The sequence below is a fragment of the Convolutriloba macropyga genome, chromosome 6, assembly GCF_964194025.1.
Source record: "Convolutriloba macropyga chromosome 6, txConMacr16.3, whole genome shotgun sequence".
In the NCBI taxonomy this organism is placed as follows: Eukaryota; Metazoa; Xenacoelomorpha; order Acoela; family Convolutidae; genus Convolutriloba; species Convolutriloba macropyga.
Window position 1 is genome coordinate 68,082,470 of NC_134473.1, and position 20,841 is coordinate 68,103,310.

The window sequence follows — 20,841 nt, forward strand, 5'->3', positions numbered from 1 at the left end:
TGCATGCCAGATTAATTTGGTTACAGAAAATTAAACAAGAAGAGACTGACTTTCATTAATGAGACTGACTTACAACTCATAAGTATAAGTTTTTTAATGCTTAGTGTCCAAAAAAGTTTTTTTTAAAGTCTTAGCAGCCACAAAATTCAATATTTCTCAATGGAAGTCATTAAATACGGTAACTTTTGCCTAGATAAGGAAATAAAAATGTTATTCATCGTATAGTTATCAATAAGGTATCACAATAAGTCTTATGGTTATGAAAACAAGCACAAAAGCAGGCAAAAAACAAAAATTTTAGTAGAAAAGTGCAATAAAGTGTCGAAGCCATTTCAACTACAAACTTTTTGAATACTTTATCTATGATCCATTGAATTCCGTTTCTAATTCTCTGAGCAACTGAGAACTATCAATATTAAGGTAATGTGATAAAATTTCAAAGGGAACTAAAGTTTTTAAAAAAATCAAAAATCAAAAAAAATTGTGAAAACTCGTGGCATCGAAGTCATGAAACCAATAGCTAGATGATCAAACTGCTAGCCAGATTCATTTTAGTTGCAGTAGAATAGGAAGAGGTCCTGTCATTTTTGAGACTGACTTACAGTTCACGAAAACAAGTTTAAGAATGGTTAATGTCCGAAAAAAACTGGAGAAAAAACTATTTTCAAAGTATTAGCAGCCATTAAACTCAAGATCTTTCAACGGAAATCAAAAAATACACTACGTTATGCCCGACAACGATGTTTTTCATCAAAATACTACCAATAGGACATCACAATAAAACCTATGATTATGAAAACAATGACAAATACTGGCAAAAACCAAAAAAAACTCAGTTGAAAAGTGCGAGAAGAAAGTGTCCAAGCCATTTAAACCATGAGCATTTCTCTCAAAACTTTATCTATGTGTCATTGAACGTTTTCGGTTCGCCAATCAGAACTATCAATATTTGGATAAAGAGATAAGACTTCAAAGGAACCAAATTAAAAAAACATCCAAAAATCTTCTTAAAAAATTATGGAAACTCGTGGCATGGAAGTCATAAACCCAATAGTTAGAAGATAAAACCGCTTACCAAATTAGTTTTGGTTGCATTTAAAAGAAAGGGCTCCTGTCATTACTGAGATTGACTTACTTTTTATCAAAATAAATTTAATATCGTTTAATGTTAAAAAAGTTTCGAAAAATTATTTTTTAAAGTATTGACTGCCAATAGCTGTCCACTCAAAGCACTAAATTGTTTTACTTAATGCACATTGGGAAACGAATTGCACTTTAAATTATCGAGTTTATGCGATAGGACCCACAAAATTTAAAATCCTTGAAAATCTCGAAAACTCATGAGCCGAAGACAAAAAAACATGAGCGATTCATTGAAAAAGAAATTTTTGTTCAATGAGTATCATAAGATTGCAAACGAGGTTTGTTATTAGCTGAACCTCGATATGAAAATAACTAGTCTCTAAGTCATTAAAAAACAAAATTATTTTAAAAAAAGTTTTCTAAAAAACAGTCCTCAAAATGAATTCGAGTTTTTTTCGTAGTAAACTTTCTCACGAGACCAGAACTAACGCTTTTATCGAGCTATTGGTAGAACAAAATTCTTTAATTTTGTAGCCTGAAAAAAATTTTTGAAATAATATTGTTATAGAAAAGCCTTAATTTGAACAAAAATTACGATAAAAGTGAACAAAATCATGTAATTATCACTTGTTCACACAAAATTTAAACCTCGATATTTCCTCGAAATACACGAAATTCAAAAAAATCTTTTCAATTTTGAATTCTAGGCTGGACGAGCTGTTTAATGATACCACTCACATTTCTCTATAATGAATATATCGACCGGCCAAAATTGACTGAACAAAAAAAACCCATTTGAGTATATAGCTCCTCCCCCCAGAAGTGGGGTCGGAACAAAAAGACAACAGTAATAATAAAATTTGCTCTGCAGGTTCCAGATTTGAGGCAATTTGGCAGAGTCAGTCGGAAACACAATACGGTCCTGTCTGGTGATCTCAGGAGGCCCCTGAAAAATAATTTATATTAACTTTACTGAATTTAGAGTTCTGAACTGTGTGAAAGCGTCGTTTAGATGCATCCTAAATAATGAACTGGATTTTTTTTTAAAAAAGAAAAAACTTTGCAAAAAGAGTGCTCCGCTTTTATGCGCTCTCTTTTTTGAAATCGCAATAGTTGGTAACAACAAAAAACTCAGATGCGCGGAGTCCACTCATCAAATTAGACTTTTCAGAAACCATTGACCCAGCTGTGTTTAAAAAACACGCAGAAAAAGTGAGTATTTGAATGACAGTATTTCTTCTGTGCACAAAAAGAAATGTGAACATTGCAAACGATTTTCGATGATTGGTTTTGCAAATTGAAAAAAGTAATGACACATAATGTGATACCAAGATCATTTCATGAAATTTTGCATCAGGGTGCCAAAAAGGAACTCGATGACGAGAGATTCAACTACATAGAAACAATGTAGAACCAAAAAAGAGGCCAAAATCACAAAGAAAAGCTACCACAACTCATTTATCAACGTTTTTCTCGCTTATTGTCATAAGTGGTAAACGAGATCACACTCTAAAGTTTCAAAAGACTTATTTAACAACGGATACCAATTCACAAAGATTTAAAAGTGTTCCACTTCTGATGCGGCAAAATCTGAAAAAATGCTTATTTTCACTGCTTTTTATACAATAATTGATATAAAATGCATATCGAGTAATTTATTTTTTGCAGAACAATAAGACATTGCGAATTTAATTTAATAGCCGGGCGACTAAAACGAACAGAATTAGAACTGTTTTTTGTGATTTTTGACATTCTGATTGTCTTTCTGAAGAGCACCGTATTATACTTTAGTTTGACAGCAAACTAAGTTTTTCTTTATAGATTATTATTTCACCGCCAGCGTATGTATACTTAAATCGCCGATCGAGATCAAAATCAGTATATAGAATTAAAAAACTTCACAAAGATATGCTTGAAAAGTTACAACCTCTGAAGATCCTTTTCTTGCACTTAAAAGTAAAATCGCCAATGCACGTACATATTGAGCAAAAACTGTAAAATTGGATCAAATTTGATGAGTCTAGATCAATTTGGGGTGCGTTTTTTGAGCAAGACACTTGAGATGGTTTGAAACCAACTTCATTTTTGTTGCAAATCTTGTATAATTTTTGGTAGATAATTCGCCAAATTGATTAAATGCATCACTAGCAGAAAAAAAACAACATCAGATGAGAACCAGTCAGTTCATAGCAAAAAAGAATCACTGCCTTGCAATTTTTACAAGCAGACAATCCAGATCGAACATGAAATCTGAGTGATATCAACAATTGAACAACGAAAAGACTACTTAAGGGATTGAATCATGATGATGCCTCCCCGTGAACAATCAATGATAGTACTGGAAGCAAAAAAAGCGTTGCCAAACACAAAAAATATTCCTGCTAATATACGATTGAAAAAAATTTACGGTTTACTTGTTAATTCTAATTGACTGAAACTATTAATGATAAAAAGTTTCACTTCTTTTTGTTGGCTAATCATTTTTCCTTCATTTAATCAGAATAAAGTTCACATTAAATTTTGATTTCAATGTTATTTAACATCTTAACGGTTCTCTCAAATTGTCTTTAACGTTAATATGGCCAACTTATACTCTAATTGTCAATATAAATTTCAATTGTCGATATCTCGGGTTATTATTTGATAAAATTGAAGACTTAGCCTGTTTTCCGTTGATATGAGAAGTCTAAATACTCATTGTGTTTTCGTAGGTTTGCATCCATCACTTGGATAAAATTTCTGAGAAAGTTTATTCTAACCATCATTCTAAGATCACTAAAAGATCTCAACAAGCTTTTAATGCAAGTTTCATACAAAGACCCATGATAAATGGAGGAAAAAGTAATTCGGTAAATTGTTTTTTGTGTTTCTTTGTGTGCAAAATCCTGACCTATTCTAAATTTAAAACTTATCTGCTTGCAAAAATTCTGGTAGAATGATTGTTTTTTTTACATTTGCTTAAGAAATTCATTGAGATCCTCAATAATCTCTTCATCACTTCTCAATTCAATTACAATAGTTGAAATAATTTTTTGTCACCTCTTTACTGGCCAGCACTTTACCAATTAGACAACGAAGCCTTGCCAATTTTTTCTTGCAACTTTTCCCATAGCAACAAAAAACAGTAGGGGCTGATACAAAAAGATTTCCGATACCAAATTAGGGATTGCTACTGCTTCTGATAATCCATAGTATTCATCGGGTACTAAAAAATACTTTGATATTATTTCGATGCAGCTGTTGTTTAATAAAAATAAAAGTTGATTGCGAAAGTTTACGACCAAGTTTTTATCACTATGAAAAAGATTAAAAGAGAAACAGGGTTACTGAATAATTTTGAGTTGCCAATAACAACTGCTGCGATTATAACAACTGTCGCTGCGATTACAACTTTTGCATAATTTACGCCACTTTTCACTTGATTATACGACCTTTTCCGCCACTATTTTTCAACTTTTCAGTTGAAAAAGAGGTGCGAAATTTTGTCCAAAAGGAAAGCAGATTTTCGCCACTGCTCCAGATTTTGGCAAAATTAACGGTCAGCTAATATGTTACTGCGCAAGTTGTGCAAACGTTGATTTCGCGACAAGAATTGATTATTGACAAAAAGCACACGGTTGTTATCATCGAGAAGTTATCAGACTCCAAAGTGACTCCACTTTAGAGAAGGCGGTAAAAGGGGTCTAGGAAAAAACCCCTCTTGGAAAAAAATACGTAATTTTAGATAGGAAGTAAACACCCAGAGAAATAAACCCCAACGGAAATAAACCCCCATTTTAAATTTGAATTTCAGTCGTGATAATTTCTTAAGTAGTGATACTTTCATATCAAGTCCCACGTGCAGCTAAGGCATGGCCATGGCACGCGAGGCATGACCAAATGCGCTAATGCGCAACTCGTTGAAACTTAGGTGGGTTTTTTTCCTTGGGGGCTTATTTCCTGTTTAAATTTAATTGTTTTTTGCGGGGGGTTTTTTCCTAAAAAGGACAAGAGTTGTGTGGTTTTGTTTTTTTAATATTACAATTAGCTGAAAAGTGGGCGAAACTCTGCTCTAGCATTAGAATATTTCTTTCTGGCACTCTTTTGTTGCTGCTGCTGGTATATGAAGAGTTGCTGAAAAAAGTCTGATGAGATCCCGATGTCATTAACAACAGCATGATATTATCCATCAAGTATTTTGATTGAAATCTGTAATCATTAAAATTTGATGACGCCTTTAATGTTCAGACCCCTTTCAGTTACAGTAAAAGCTATTTATCTAGCCTTTTTCATACATTATGCAGCGTTACTTTAAAACGTGCGCTTTTTGCCATCAATCTGCAAATATGTACAAAAAATACAGAACAAAAAACGAAGCGCATGCCGTGATTAAAACATTCCTGCAGTTTTCAAAAGAATAGCTAATTGAATTTTGGATTGTTATTGTTTGAAGTTTTTGAAGTTCGAAAGATTGTTTCACAAAAAAAGTGGCTTTTTGAAGTTTAATTGGCATGAAAATCACTGTTATAATTTGTGACACGTATAACTATAGTACATGGTACTAAACTGTGTTATATATCAATAGCTTTTTGCATTATTTATCAAAAAGTGAGGAGCTATAATTGTTTATGTTTAATAATTCAATACTTTTACAGCTCATATGGTTACTCGATACTCTGAATTATGTAGTCAAAATTTTGTTTATTTTTCAGCTTTTGTTTGTCTGATCAAATAATGTGTTCATTCCCCTTTTCACCTGTCTCGACTTAAACCAATTGTGGCCATGTTTTCAACATATTCACTTTTGTTGTTTTTGTTTATTTTGTATTCGTCCATAAAGGAGGAAAAGCCAAAATCGAATCAAACCAAACCGCAAAAATTACTGGCGAACCATTTTTCTTTCCAACATACATACCACTGGAAAAATGTTATATACAGCTTTGGTTATGAGCACAAAATATTATAACAAACATATGAAAAATTTATACAGACTGTTTAGTCGCCCTATCAAAGAAATAATAGCTATTCAGTAATGACACTTAGGAATTTTTAATCCCAATTTTTGCGTCTTGTAGGCTCATTTTAATGCATAATTTTATTCAAGTTTTGACTGCAGTATCCTAATGTTTGATAGTAATTCGACGTTATTTTGACAAAATTGCAGATAAATGAAATTTATTCTGAATTCTTTCAATAACTGGTCAATTTTTTGCTAACTCACTGTTAACCATTTATTATAACTACAGGTTCCACACTTCTGTTATTACTTTTACGTTAAACAATTTTATTCTGAGCGTTTTGATTGAACAATATTTAACCTGGAAGGAAATTTTTAAAGGTGCTCGAATATTATCAGAACAAATTCGAAACTAAAAACTGCCAAAAATGGACATTTTGACTAAACTCTGATGGTCGAAACCGTTTCAAACACAACTTTTTCGCCAAATCCAGAGCCAACAACAACAACCTTCCCTCATTCGGCCATCATATCTAACCAATCATCTTTGATGTCAGCTCGGCCGCTCTCAGCAGCCAATCAAAATCGAGTATCGTTAACAGCAAACGGACACTCGGAAAATGCAGATGCCGAAAACAACGAAGAGCCGAGGACTTTAGACGACATTTTTGGGTCGGCTTTTGGGCAAGACTGGCAAATGCAAAGACCGCATAGTAGTCTGGAGCAGAGAATGAGTTTGGACCAGAAAAAGAGTTATGTTCATTATCTACTAGGTAGGGGCGAAAAGGGGGCGGTGTACCATCAATTATGGTTCCCAGGAACATCACTGTCGTTCAGTTTGGATCCCTGCGAACCTCAGCCCCCGCGTAGTTCCTCGACACTGGTCGGATACTCCACATCGGACGACCATCAATCTTTTAACAAAAATGATTTTGATTATGATAATGATGGCCGAGCAACACCTCATGCGTATATTAAGAGATCGATTTCGTCAATTAAATCATCACTTTGGGATCAGGATGATATCAGACGAACCGATCCAAGATCTGAAATTGAGGAAAATAACAATCAGGAAATGAAGGTACGTGAGATGCTTATTTTTGAGAGTGGGTTCGTTTTCCCCGATACAATACTATAGCACCTAAAATTGACAAGTTTACGCTTTATAATGGCATATATTAATTTTTGTGGGTAGTTTTACTCTTATTAGGCTTATTGGGTACCATTATCATCGCAAAAATAACCATCAAGGCTCCTGAGAAAAGATTTTGACGTAAGTTCAGTTTATATTGCAAGAATATTAAGCAAGGGTCAACAAAGCTATATTTATGTTTGTTTATCATAATCAAGCACCCGGGTACATATTTTGGTATTGCAATTGCAGGTACTCGAGAGCGAAAAAGGATTGACTCCCTTCATATTACTAAATATGTGTTTGGATGGCTGATAAACAAGCTGAGTTGATGTAAAATTTATGTACAGTTTTATTTGTCACCATTTATATATGACATTTTCCAGGCGACACTACCTATATGTTTATCGGATTTAGGAGTTCAGCAGTATCTGGACCAATTTAAACTTGCCTTTGTTAGCTCAATAATGTTACTTGACGAGCTCGTGTCATGGATCACTAGTCAGAGTCCAAAAAGGAAGATTACACCTTCCGGGAGAACTATGATAGTTTCAATTCCGTGGACTTAGCGGCCTTCTCTCAGAAGAAAATTCAAGAAAATTTCGATAACAAAAAATTTGAAGCACTAATTTAAATGCATCTTTCCTGTCGTTTACGAGAGAAAAATCGAGAATCCAATCTTTATCTCTCTGTTATTTGGGTGCATGGCTATCAGCACCACTAAAACTAGCTCTCGACCCTCATGTGACTGCAAATGAATTTTAAGTAAGCACAAAGTACAGATTGAGAGTACCTGTTCATAATACGTAGAGGAAATGTCCGTACTGCAAAACTGGGATAGTGCACATTCATGTTTACCATGCTATTTCATCTCACGGGTCTGGCAATGGACAGAAGGCTTGATAGAAATCGCGATAGAGTTGTATGATCTTGCCCCGCGGCAAAATTGGCCCCATTAGTGGAAACTAAGAGCCTTATACAAGACACCAACTGACTACAAGGCGAAATCTATTTTCCTTCTTGGCAAACCTTTAGGCCGGCTGCCTTTGATGTGACTATGACTTTTTTGCTGCAAACCAACTCAATTGCAAATGCAGCATTGAAGGCTGGCCATGCTCTTGAATCAACTGAAAAGCGGATGTAAGGCGCACATGAAAACAATTGATCAGACAGAGAAATTCTCTTTGTTCCCCTTGCAATTGAAGCATTAGGGGGTTTCTCCTAGACATTCAAGAAAACGCTGAAGAGTGGCAGTTTTGATGACAAGAGAAGCCTAATTTCTGAGGGTGTGTCAATTACCCTTAATTTATTACCTTAGTCAAAAGCCCTAATTGCCATACGAGGAAACGGATTAAAGATAATTGCTATAGCCCCCTGTCAGCCGTAATTGTGCTGATAAAAAATCACCTAAAGAGAGAGGAGTGTCAGTTCTAACTTAAACAAAAAGCAATGAGCAGTTTAGTTATCTTGTGGGCTGGGCTCTCCAAATGTGCGGAGAGAAAGAAATAACTACCAAACTACACAACCCGGCTGGTCGTGAGGCTCATTCCGCAAAATTGAAAATCTCGATTTTGTGGGACACAAGTACAAGCTGTCTTCAAAATTCGAACTGATGAGAAATAAATTAACTAAGTAACCAAGAATTCATAAAGTGATGTGTAGCAAAGGGGCTAGTTGAATTGTCCTCATGTCCTCATATATATATATATATATATATATATATATATAAATATTTATGTATATATATATATATATATATATATATATATATATATAAAAATGTGTGTTACACCAAAAAACATTAATTACATGCACAAACCTTTTCTACTTATTTAGAAAAAGAATACTTAATAACAGATTCAAAAAGCGTCAATTAAACAGCTTTTTTTCATACCTCTATAATAAGACCTTGAGACTTGTTATTATCTCGAATTTGTCATATATCTACAAACACAATCAACAAATAAAGACGAAAATCAAAAGTTTTGCGAGAAGTTTTTGTCGAATTCGTTAAAAACATAATCTGTTCTGTAAAAAAAGTATAATCATATGCGCCTTCTTTGGTCATCAAATGTAATATGTGACCTCGGGATAGTGAGGTCTGCGAATGATGAGCGATTAATTTCAAGAGAAAAACATTAGCTATCTACCAAATCCACTAAAAGTGGTCCTTTCATTTCTCCAAAGAAAGCTATTTAGATATGTCAGTGTTCAAAATATGTCAATATGTCATTATGTCTACAAACAGAACGACAAATACAAACGAAAATCAAAAATCAATTTAAACTTTTTGCCGAAAACTGGTGGCAAAGCCGTTAAAAACATTAGATATTTTTGCAACTGTGACTGTATTCAACAGCAGTAATGTGATATGCGACGTGTAATTCATACCTTTAAACTCCTTAGGAAGCCAATTGGACCTGTAAATAGTATGCCCTGATTTGAAGTGTCTTTAGTATGCATTAGTTTGATCTGTAATTGTTAAGAAAGAAAAATAATCAACTTATTTTTGAGGGGACAGTGACTGATTACAATCGGAACAGACTTTGGACTGGCAAAAAACGATTAGAACAAAACTCGCCTTGTTATTGTTGTTCCTCCATTTAGAATACACATTTTTCCAAACAAAAAACGTGGAATTAAATAATAAGTGATTCAAAAATATGTGATGCATTTTGGGAGAAAATTGGGTTAAGTAAGAACAAACCGGCAACATTTTATTTCAAGAACACTCTTAAAGAAAGATAAAATTAACCCTATTTGGAGCTGCAAAGATTTGGTCAGAAATTCAGAAAAATCTTTCAATTTTTATAATCTAGGCTGGACGAGCTTTCTAATGATGCTACTCAGAACTCCCTCCGATGAATAATTCCATCGGCCAAAACTGACTGAACAAGAAAACCTGTTTGAGTATTCGGTTCCGCCCCCGGCCCACTAAAATGGGTATGACTAAATATGAGGAAGGAATAATCTGTAGATGAAAATTTTTAATTGACTTAAGACTTGTCGTGTCTTCAGGTTTGATTCAAGACGTGCGAAGTCTTAAAGGTGACACGATGAAAGCTATGATAGGAGACTGATCTTAGATTGCAATTTGAATGATTCAGTGCTGACTAAGACTTGACGTTCAGGACGGGTTATAAAAAACGTCTACTTTTTTCAGAGAAAACATCTGTTGAAATAGTTTTGTCTTGTTCACTTATTGAAATGATCACGAGAAGTGGAAACGCTTATCAACAACCAGCAAATTCATTATTGAAAATAAACTCTCAGCAAATGAACTGCACCGCTTCTACGAAATGTTATGCGTCAAAAAGCCAATTCAGACAAATATATCATTTAATTGTTTGCTATTTTTATTGCTCGAAAAAAGTCCAACCGATAGAGATATAGCTTCCAAAATTTTATTCTCCGTTGTCTATACTCAATTTTGAAGCTATGGCTTTAGGAAATCTGTTTCGGCAAAAAATACAACTTTTCAGTAAACTTTTTTTGCAGTCTAAGGCTCAAAGATTTACAGTTTTTTTGTTTGCTTCCTAAATATGAACATGATCTAGAAATACATCTAGAAATGCAACTGCTCCACCGCCCGTCTTTAATTTCTCTAAACAAAATTTTTATCAAAAAAATCAACTAGTAGGAAATTTTGCTAAGTTTGAAAATTGACGGAAGCTCTGGTGAATTTTCAATTCTAAAATTTCGTTTTTTTGTCCTCTATCATAAAAAAGATTAAAAAATTTATATACTCGTAGTTCTGTTGATAAACATAATTGGAGCAAGTTTTGATTTTAACAAAAACCATCATATTGTTAATGAAGGCCGCGTTCAAATTTCTCTTGTGGCCCTCAAGAAACATTTTTCGACATTTTTGGCTAGTTTTAGTAGATTCCAAAGAAATTTAAAAAAGTAATTTTCTAAATCCGTAAATGCCTGAGAAATCAGAGATATATTACGGTTTTCATAAATGGAGTTTATGGGTACCAAGTTCATCTGGAATAAAATTTCTTTTACGAAATAGGCCAAATAGGCTTCAGAACTGATTGTTCAGTTCTTCATTCACATAAGGAATTTTGAGTTGTTTGATTTGAAAAATCTGCGTTGAGTTAAAAAATCTGCGTTGAGTTCTTCTTCACTTACAATGAGATTTATTTATTGGGTTTCTCTATAAAAAAAGTTAACGTTATTAATTAATGAAACTGACACCTAGAGACTTTAATGTAAATATTTAAGCGAGGTTTTCATAAAATTGAAGGCTTATTTACACCCACACTGAGAGCGTATGGCTGTGGTCTTTAGCCATTTTTTAACCCGTGTCGAGGTGTGAGCGGTGCTAAAAATTGCTCAAAAATATAGGGATTGCGATTAATGCGGTGAAAAGATGTGAGGTTTGCGGTTTTTAGCGTTGAATGCGGTTAATGCGGTGGAAAAACATACAACGCTAAAAATCGCAAATCCTACATAAATTCACCGCTAAAAAACTAAATGTTTTGACTTCAGAACAATTTGCAAAAAAGATGTAAGAATAGCGGCGAATCTGGTGAATGCGGTGAAAAAAAATATTCATAGCTAAAAATCGCAAAGCTTGCAAAAATTTACCGCAAAAATCACCAAATAACTTCACCTCAGAAAAACTTGCCAAAAAGTTGTAAGAATAGCGGTGAATGCGGGATTGCAGTGAAAAAAAACATTTACCGCTAAATATCCCAATTCTTACACATTCATTGCTAAATTCTCCAAATTATCTTCACCTTGGCAAAATTTTCAAAAAAGATAATGTAAGAATAGCTGTTTAAGTGGTTGGAATAAAATTGACCGCTCGAAATCTTAATTCATGCAAAAATTCACCGCTAAATTATTCAAACATTTTTACCTCAGAAAACTTGAAGATGAATGCAGTTTCCTTGTCTTTTTGTTGCATATAATCAAATAACAAATTTCTCTGTGTTGTTAGCAGTTTTCAGTGGTAAATTTTTGTATTTTAGGCGCTTCCTGTTATTAGCGGTGAAGTGTTTATTTACCGCTTAAGCGGTGAAAAAAATTCACGCTAAAAATCGCTAATGTTACAAAAATTCAACGCATATGTTTTACATAGGGTATAGTGACTCTGATTTAAACTCAAAAAGAAAATACTAGAAGTAATAGTGACGTTGCGCAGTGGATGAAGAAGTGGCTGACATGGACGAGGTCAGAGGTTCGAACCCGCGTATGGGAAGTGTTATGGTACGAATTGCGGTGAATGCGGTAAAAAAATTCACCTCTAAATTCACCGCAAATCTTACAAAATTTCACCGCATTCATCGCTAAAAGATGCGGGCGCTTTGCAATGCAAAATTTGTTCACGGCTATTCACCGCAATTCTTACATTATTTTTCTGTCGAAACCTCGACCCGGGAAAGAGTTAATTATCTTGTTATTTAATAATAATTTTCCAATACTTAATTTTCCTAATTATCTAAAAATTTTGTTGACACTTCAATAAACAAAGAGATGACTTTGGGAAACACATAAAACATTTTATTTTGTCGTTCAAGTCTTTCTTTTCCTATGGCTTTGAGTGGAGAGTTTTCTTTGTTCAAATTTCACTTCCGTAAATGGAGTATTTAAAAATTTTATTTTAAAATTAAACTAAAAATTTAAAAACTTTTAATTTAATTCATTTGAATAAAATTAAACGAAGTAGAATAGATACTAAGTGTTTCAACGTGACTACTGCATTATAGGCGATAGAATATCCTTCTCAATCTGAAACCCGCCGACAAATGCGCCCTGTCTCTGCCAAAACCCACCGAGAAATCAAAACAGTGGCTTTGAATGCTAACTCAATGATACCACCTACTACGCACAATCAAGTATTCGACCCTAGAAAAATCCCAAAAACACCACGCCCACTGTCAAACGCTGTTGCCAGGAAACGATCCAAAAAATTATCCCACCGTCTATCTGCTAATAAGATTCCGGTTGCTTCTCAAAATTTACCAGCGCAGGAAGGTTTAGAGGTCACGGGAGCTCCAACCCAATTTAGCGAACATCATTCAGCTTCGGGAACCCTTCTAGAAAGTTCTAGAAAAACGCCGACAAGTGTAAGTTTTATCAAAGTTGTTCCGCCTTCCGAGGATCGTGGGGACGAAGATTTGACAAAACGGGAACCAAATGATAACCAGTCACTACTTGCTATTGAATTCAATCCTCACCCAAGCGAACCAATCAAAGATCAGGATCAGGATATAGTTTTATTCGAGCCTGGTAATTTCGACAATCAAATTTCTGTTCCGTTAAGTCAAAGCAGCCCGAGAAATTTGACTCCCGATTATGAAATAACATTAGACCAATCAATAAATAATGATAAAAGTTTTGAAAAAAGTGAACGAAGTCAATCTCGATCTGGCAGCCGTATGGCTAATGGTCCTAGAGGTCAAAACGCTCACGCTGGTTTTAGAGGTCAAAATGTGGACGACAGTTTGAATAACAGTAAATTGTCATCAAGGTCATCAGACAAAGAGCCTGCTGACGTCATTAATATTAGCATTGGAAACGCTGAAGTTTATTTGATGAAAGTTTTGGATGTCAGTGTTAACGTTCAAGAAGGGTTTAAACGAAGTTTTGATCATCATCATCATCATCATCATCATCATCAAAAGGACGGAAAAGCTTCAAATGACCAAAATGATGAAGTTAATACAACTTTCGGCTCTGACACATCTTGTGTTCAACCATCGGCAAATATGTCGTACACGATTCCCGAATACAAGGTCGAAAAGTATAAATTAGGCGAAAATTTGCCTCTGCAGGATAAGTTGGTAGCAAAATCTCAAAGTGACTCTGTACCTAAGTTTAAACTGCCCAAAGAGGAAAAACAAAGATATGATATAATAAGTGACGAACCTTGGGGATTTGATCTATACTACGAACCTCTCTTTCCCAAACATTTGCAGAAACTTGATTTGGAAAATTTGGCCAACTTGAATCGAGATTGGAGGGCGTACGTCGGAGAACTTTTGCCTAGCGAAGACGAATCCGCAATTCTAGACCGAATGCTTGAAATGGCGAAACATCAAAGCAGTACCGTCCGATTAGAAGATGAGCTGAAAAAGCCTCGATATATGCGACCACGATCATCTCAGCTTAGCACGAACTCAATAGTGAACGCTGCCGCTGCAACTGTCAACGAAACTCCGACAGTAACGAGAAACAACTCATCAAACGGGACTAGAGCCAGATCAGCTCTCGCTTCTATATCCTCCCGATTTTGCCCGGAATGCAAGCATACACCTTGCAGTGATAGTTGCAGGTACCAACTGCAACCACCCCCAGCACCCTCGAGTCACAAAGTTGCGCCTGTTTTCAAAAGGTGCTACTTATGTCGACAAATGAACTGTCCTGGAGGCCAAAGTTGTACAAATCAACGAAAATTGAAGCAAATTCATAGTGCTAAGCACGAAACAAAACGGCCGTCAACGAGTCTGAAATCTACGGTCGTAGGGTCAAATCAAAACAACGAAAGTCAAAATAATAACAATAACCGACTTCTAGCTATAGAATATCATTCCGATCGTAATGGTTACACTTCGTCGCTGACCAATCAGAAACGGCTGATAAAGCTGGCGACCAAACACAACCGAAGTTCGTCCCGTCCAAAATCAGCTGGATCTTTGACAACCCGAAGAGCACAACTTCGAGAAGCTATAACTTACAAAAACGACAACATCGAGTTAGACTCAGGGTCTAAATGTTCTCTCAATCAAGTCAATTTGTCCTCAAGTTTAGCCGACAATCTGGAATCGGACAGTAGTTACCGGCCAGTAACTTGTACGTACCTGCCCAAACCCCCTCCTGCCGGTCGGGATATCCTTTCCTTAGAACAACGTCTGGCTGTTTTGTCAATGCCAGTTTCAAAATTAGCCAGATCCAAAAGTAGCATCAATCCAGACCATCAAAACTTCCAGCAAGATGGAAACGTCCAGACATACCGGACCAGGAAATCTAGAACCCCTCGAAGTATTGACGAGGTTGTGCGACATTCAAAACAGGGTTCAAAAAGTGAGAACGGAGGCAACGGGTCGTCAATTGTAGAGCTTTTAGTGCCAAGAATAGCTCTTCCAAGTCAGCCGGAACCCCCCTCGGTCTATGTTAGCGTGTACAGATCACACAATTTGTCAGCTTATACTGGAAGGTTCCGGGGGACAAAAAGACTCGGTGGAAGATTAACTGCTTTTACCTAATCACAAATCTGTTTTTCAATTCTATATATTCTAAATAGAAATACATTTAATTTTCACTATTTTTAAAATAAAAGCTGTGTACTAAATAATCCATAGCAGCAGCCGACTTAATTATATGAGATCAGATTTTTGTTCAGACCGTAATTAGTTGTAGGTGGGGGGGGGAGACTTTGCACTAAAAGGATATTTTTATTTCACCCATTTTGGACCAATTAGTAAATTTCACAGAGGAATATTTGAGTTTTCAATAACCCGTCCATTGTAGTATAATATATTTTGTGGGTTTTAAGAAATTTATCGTTTTGGAGGGGCTGATAGGGTGAAGTTTTGGTAAGCTTTGGTTGCCAAAACTGCGTTAACTTGGTTCACTTTGTGCTTCAGTAGCAAACTTAGATTTCAAGTTATGTCAAAATCAAGCAGCTTGTTGCGGTGCCACATTTATTTCTGTTGATTAGACCCGTTTAAAACGCTCTAAAGATTTAAATGATTCCTTCTCTTACGATCTAATGAAATTCCTTCTCTTACATTTGCTACAATTGTTTGCCAATGGAATGATAACCGAGCTTCAATTGTTTGCGCAAATTAAGTCTGCACGCCTTCGTAAATTTAATGGGGCTGCATTTAACAACTGTAGGTTCAATTTCGAAAGAAAATACGTTTGTACATGTTTGAGTACTTTAAAATTTGGCACTGTTAGGATTTGGCAAAATCGCATGATTCGACTTTACTTCACGACGACTTAATAACAAATTCAGCAAAAATATATTACTGGATTTGAGCTCAGACAGCACGACCTTTCTCCAATGGAAACTCCAAAAAAAGCAACCAATCTTTGCTGAAAACCGTGTTTGCAAAATTTTGGAGTATACCAGCCAACGGAACCACGTTGCAACTAAGGATAATCCAGCTGACGCTGGCACAGGTGGAATGTCCGCTGAAGTTTTGCAACTAAGCAGTTGTGCCAAAGTTCCGCAATTCAACTTATTCGCGTTTCCGTTCGTACCGAACAAAGACGTCATAAATAACATCAAACTTGGCGTCAACCAAGCAGTCACTACAGAAGACACTGTATCTTTGGCTACCTCTGTTAAAAAACAGACAATACCCGTTCGTTCGTTATTCCCATTTGATAAGTTTAGTTCTTATCAAAAGTACTTGGGTATTGTTGCATACGTTCTCCTACTTTTACCCAAATATGCCAGCTACTGTAACCTCGACGGTAGCATCACGGACACTACTGAGCTTGACGAAGCCGAGCGTCATCTCCAGTAGTTGGTGCAAGGAGAATCCTTTGAAACCGAAAGAAAAGATCTCCTTGAATGAATTTCTGTTAAACGAAGTAGCCGAATTGCTCCACATTCGTCATTCCTTAGTTCAAATGGACTAATCCGCTCCTTTGGTCACATAAAGCGGATAATTGAAGTTGGGTTTAACGTAAAGAACCCAATAATCTTAGATGCACGTCACCCGTTTGTAAAATTGTTCCTTGAGCACATTCATGTCAAGCATTATCAGCACAGCGTTGAGTACTTACGATCAATTGTGCCGAACATTATACAGTACTGAAATAAAGATCATTTTTGCGTTCCATCAGAGCACACTGCCTGAGATGCCGAGAACTCCAAGCTGTAACTATGCAACCAATCATGTCTGATTTACCGAAGGAGAGACTTGCTTACCGGCGCTGACTACTTTGGGCCATTCTATGTTACTGTCCGCCGTACTACTGAGAAAAGGTGGGGATTCCACTTCACCTGTCTTACTACTCGCGCCGTCCATGTTGAGATGATTACATCAATGAACACCAGTTCTTGTATTATGGGAGTTGAGCAGTTTGTGGCACGTAGGGGTACACCTGCCATGATTTGGACGGCCAATGGCACTAAATTTATTGGAGCGGAGAAATATGCGAGTGTCGAAATGTGGAATATTGTCAATATTGCAGCTGAGCTTGCTCACAAAGGTATAAAGGGGAGGTTCAATCCACCCAGTGCACCACATCAGGATGGTATCTGGGTGAGGTTGGTACGCATTTTTAAGAGCGTGTTGTATACTGTTCTTGCCACGCGTCGCCTCACGTATGAGGTGCTACATACTACCTTTGTCTCGTCGAGCTTGCTCTCAATTCGCTTCCCTTAACAGCCGTAAGCGCTGATCCGTGCGATTTGAACGCTTTACGTAACGCCCAACCACTTTCTTTTAGGAGAATTCTCTACCGGTATCCCGTTACTTGTCGGCAATAATGATTTGACTATAGTAAACGTTAAGCACGTGGGCAGTCGTACGCTAATGCGATCTGGTCCCACTGGACCAGAGAGTACGTACCGACGCTCTAAATGGCAGACGCCTGCCAAGCCACAACTTAAAACTGGTGACTTAGTTTGGATAGTTGATGAAACCAACCCTAGGGATTACTACCCTACAGCTCTGATCGTGGAACTCCGTTACGGTTCTTATGGCGTCGCGCGCTCCGCCGCTTTACGTACGTCGACTGGTTCACTCGTCCTCCCGCTCGTAAAGCTTGTACCAGTTTTCGCAACACATTCTTCCTGGCCGGAGTATGTTACGTAGTAAAAGCAAGAATTTTAGCCAATCAGAATCGAGTATCTCTAATCTTTAAAATAAGAATTAGATACGTTCTAATATAGGTAGAAAGTTTCGAAAAATATCATTTAACCTAATTTTAAGTTTAAAAAAACAAGATTTTTAAGGATTAAGTCGGCTTTCGACTTATAATTTTCAGGCTTTCTAGACAATTGTTGACTGAATACGTTTTTATTTGACCTCAATGACATCAAACGAGAAAACCTGTTAAATGAACATCAAAAAAACTTGCCGTCTAGGTTTCACTTGTTGTATTGATCGTACTAGTGCTTAAACGCTGCTTTATTAGAATAACACGTTGCTTTAAGTTGATTTGAATCGTCCGAACAACAGAGTTTTTACAGAGTTAACCGCCAAGTTACAACTAATCTGTGTTATGAATTCGTTATGGATATGTTTTGCTTCATTTCTTGAGTGCTTTTTTTATGCCCCAGTGATATTAAAACTAATGGTAGCTGATACTGACAAAAAGAAGGTTTGGCAATGGGGGCTTTCCTAGCAGTTAGCTCGGCCAATACTTAGATGAAAACTTTCGAATATTTTTTTAGTGCAGAGAGCGAGATGAGTTTTGGAGAAACAAAATCTGCAGAAAAAAGATGCCCTGTCAAAAACGTTGCTTGAAAACGCAATGCCGTTAAATGCGAAAAATGAGATAACTGGTATAACCAAGGGTCAAGAATTAAAGGGGGAGCAAAACGACAAAATGGGTGATAATGCTTGAAATTTTATTGAATGTAGAAATACACCAACTTAACACAAAACTTAGACAAAAAACTTTGAAAAATTTGTAGTCGACAGTAAAATTTTTAGCACAGTAAAAAAAGATTATCCAATATTTGCTTCAACTCTGAAACAATTTTCATAAAAATTTGGAGTTCACAAAAAAATGAAGATTGGAGTTCACAATGGAACAACGTGAACTAGCTCTCCTCAATATGGCAGTGTACGTTGACGAACAGAGACGAACCTGTTGTATATGGTACCAAATGCCAACAGAAACAGGAACAGTTTTAAATTTCGGTAGAAAAGCTCCAGCATTGAAAACATAGGGGGGAAAAGCAATATCCGGAAAGTAGGTCATTAAGTACTGTAAATCAGACATATGGACAGATTTTAAGTGACTCTAGAAAACCCCAAAATCTCAGCAGAAAGCAAGTTAAGCTAAGTCGGAATAAGGTGCCCACACATTTTCTACATTATAGAGGCCAAATCAGCACTAGACAAAGAAAAACTGCAAGAAAATAAAAGATATTTGAGTGATCTACACAACAAGGAAACTCAAAACCTGCTCAGATTCATTAAAGTCTACTTAAAATCAACATATAAAGTCGCACGTGGTATACGCAAAAATTTGTAGTGGATGCAATTCCAAATATGTTGGCAAACTTGCAGACATAAAACCACGCGAATGGCAGAGCATTAAAAACAGACTTGCCTATGGTTCAACATATAAGCCAATGTTGTGGCACTTTTACGCACGTTTGATCGGCGTAGAAATGTTCAGTGCAAAATGCCACAAAATCTCATGAATTTTAAATAAATATTTACTGCACAACGGAAGCAATTGCTGAGCACGCGAAACGGGTCCCCAAGCCAGGATCTTACTAAAAAAAATTAGTTAACAGTAGTGATGTTGCTTTTTTCTAAACCTAAATTTCAGCCAATTAGAGCATTGAAATAATCCAAAGCCTTAGCGAAGCGGTAGTAAATCATTTTTTAAACGATAAAGAACAAGATCATTAATTCAAATTTAAAATTAAATTATAACGCAAAGTGGGAGAATTTCGTTTAAAATAATTTTCTGAATTTAGTGTTTTGTTAAGTGATTGAAATTCGTTACTTGTAAATAAAATGGCTTCAAGTTGTATTTTAATTAATGCTAGAAATAGCGAAAACGAAGTATCAATTGACTAGCGTAACACAAAAAGCAAAAAAAAGTTTTAATTGACTTGTGTTCAACAAATATGGACAAGCGCAGAATTGACTAGCGTAAAATAATTGACTATCGTATAATAAGAATACCATAAAAACTTTTAGTTGTGAGTAGGGGTACAAACTGCGCTATCATTAATTCGCGCACGCAGCGCGTGGTCCTAAGTCTTGTCTCGAAAGTCTTTCACCCCATTGGTCTTGTAGCACCGTTTACTGTTGGTGCTCGACTGCTCTTAAGACATTTGGCGTATCACGGGATAACATTGGGATGATGAGCTCCCGCAAGACAAAATTCAAGGATTTTTGACATGGGGAGCGGATTACCAGAACTCGAAAACATAAAAGTTCCTCAAAGTTATTTTACTGAACCCTTTGATAATGTAGAATTGCATTTATTCGGTGAGAGTTCCCGGGATATTTTCAGTGCCGGCTCATTCCTTCGAGCCCAAGTTACAACCCCTACGGGCGCGGTAAAAAGAGAGCTTGCGTTTGTTTTGGGGAAAGCGCGCGTGGTGCCAATGAAAGTGATGACTGTCCCAAAACTCAAAATACAAGCAGCTCTACTTGCCGCTCGACGGAAAAGAGAAAATACACAAGCACTTACTGTAACCGAGTATTCATGTGGACAGACAGCACGACCGTTCTCCAATGGAATAACTCCAAAGAAAAGCAACCAATCTTTGCTGCAAACCGTGTTTGCAAAATTCTGGTGTATACCAGCCAATGGAACCACGTTGCAACTAAGGATAATCCAGCTGACGCTGGCACAGATGGAATGACAACTGAAGCTTTGCAATTATGCAGTTGGGTCAAAGTTCCGCAATTCTCAACTTTTTCGCGTTTCCCGTTCGTACCGAACAAAGACGTCATAATTAACATCAAACTTGGCGTCAACCAAGCAGTCACTACAGAAGACACTGTATCTCTGGCTACCT

At 36.3% G+C, this 20,841-nt stretch overlaps 1 protein-coding gene across 1 annotated transcript; it reads left to right on the forward strand.

Moving 5' to 3' along the window:
• The first annotated feature begins 5,596 nt into the window (after positions 1–5,596).
• Positions 5,597–15,424, forward strand: LOC142340549 (uncharacterized). Its single transcript, XM_075391191.1, has 2 exons — positions 5,597–7,100; positions 12,872–15,424. Exons 1-2 carry the CDS (start codon positions 6,471–6,473, stop codon positions 15,368–15,370), a joined length of 3,129 nt encoding a protein of 1,042 aa, XP_075247306.1. The 5' UTR covers positions 5,597–6,470; the 3' UTR covers positions 15,371–15,424.
• Positions 15,425–20,841: the final 5,417 nt, after the last annotated feature.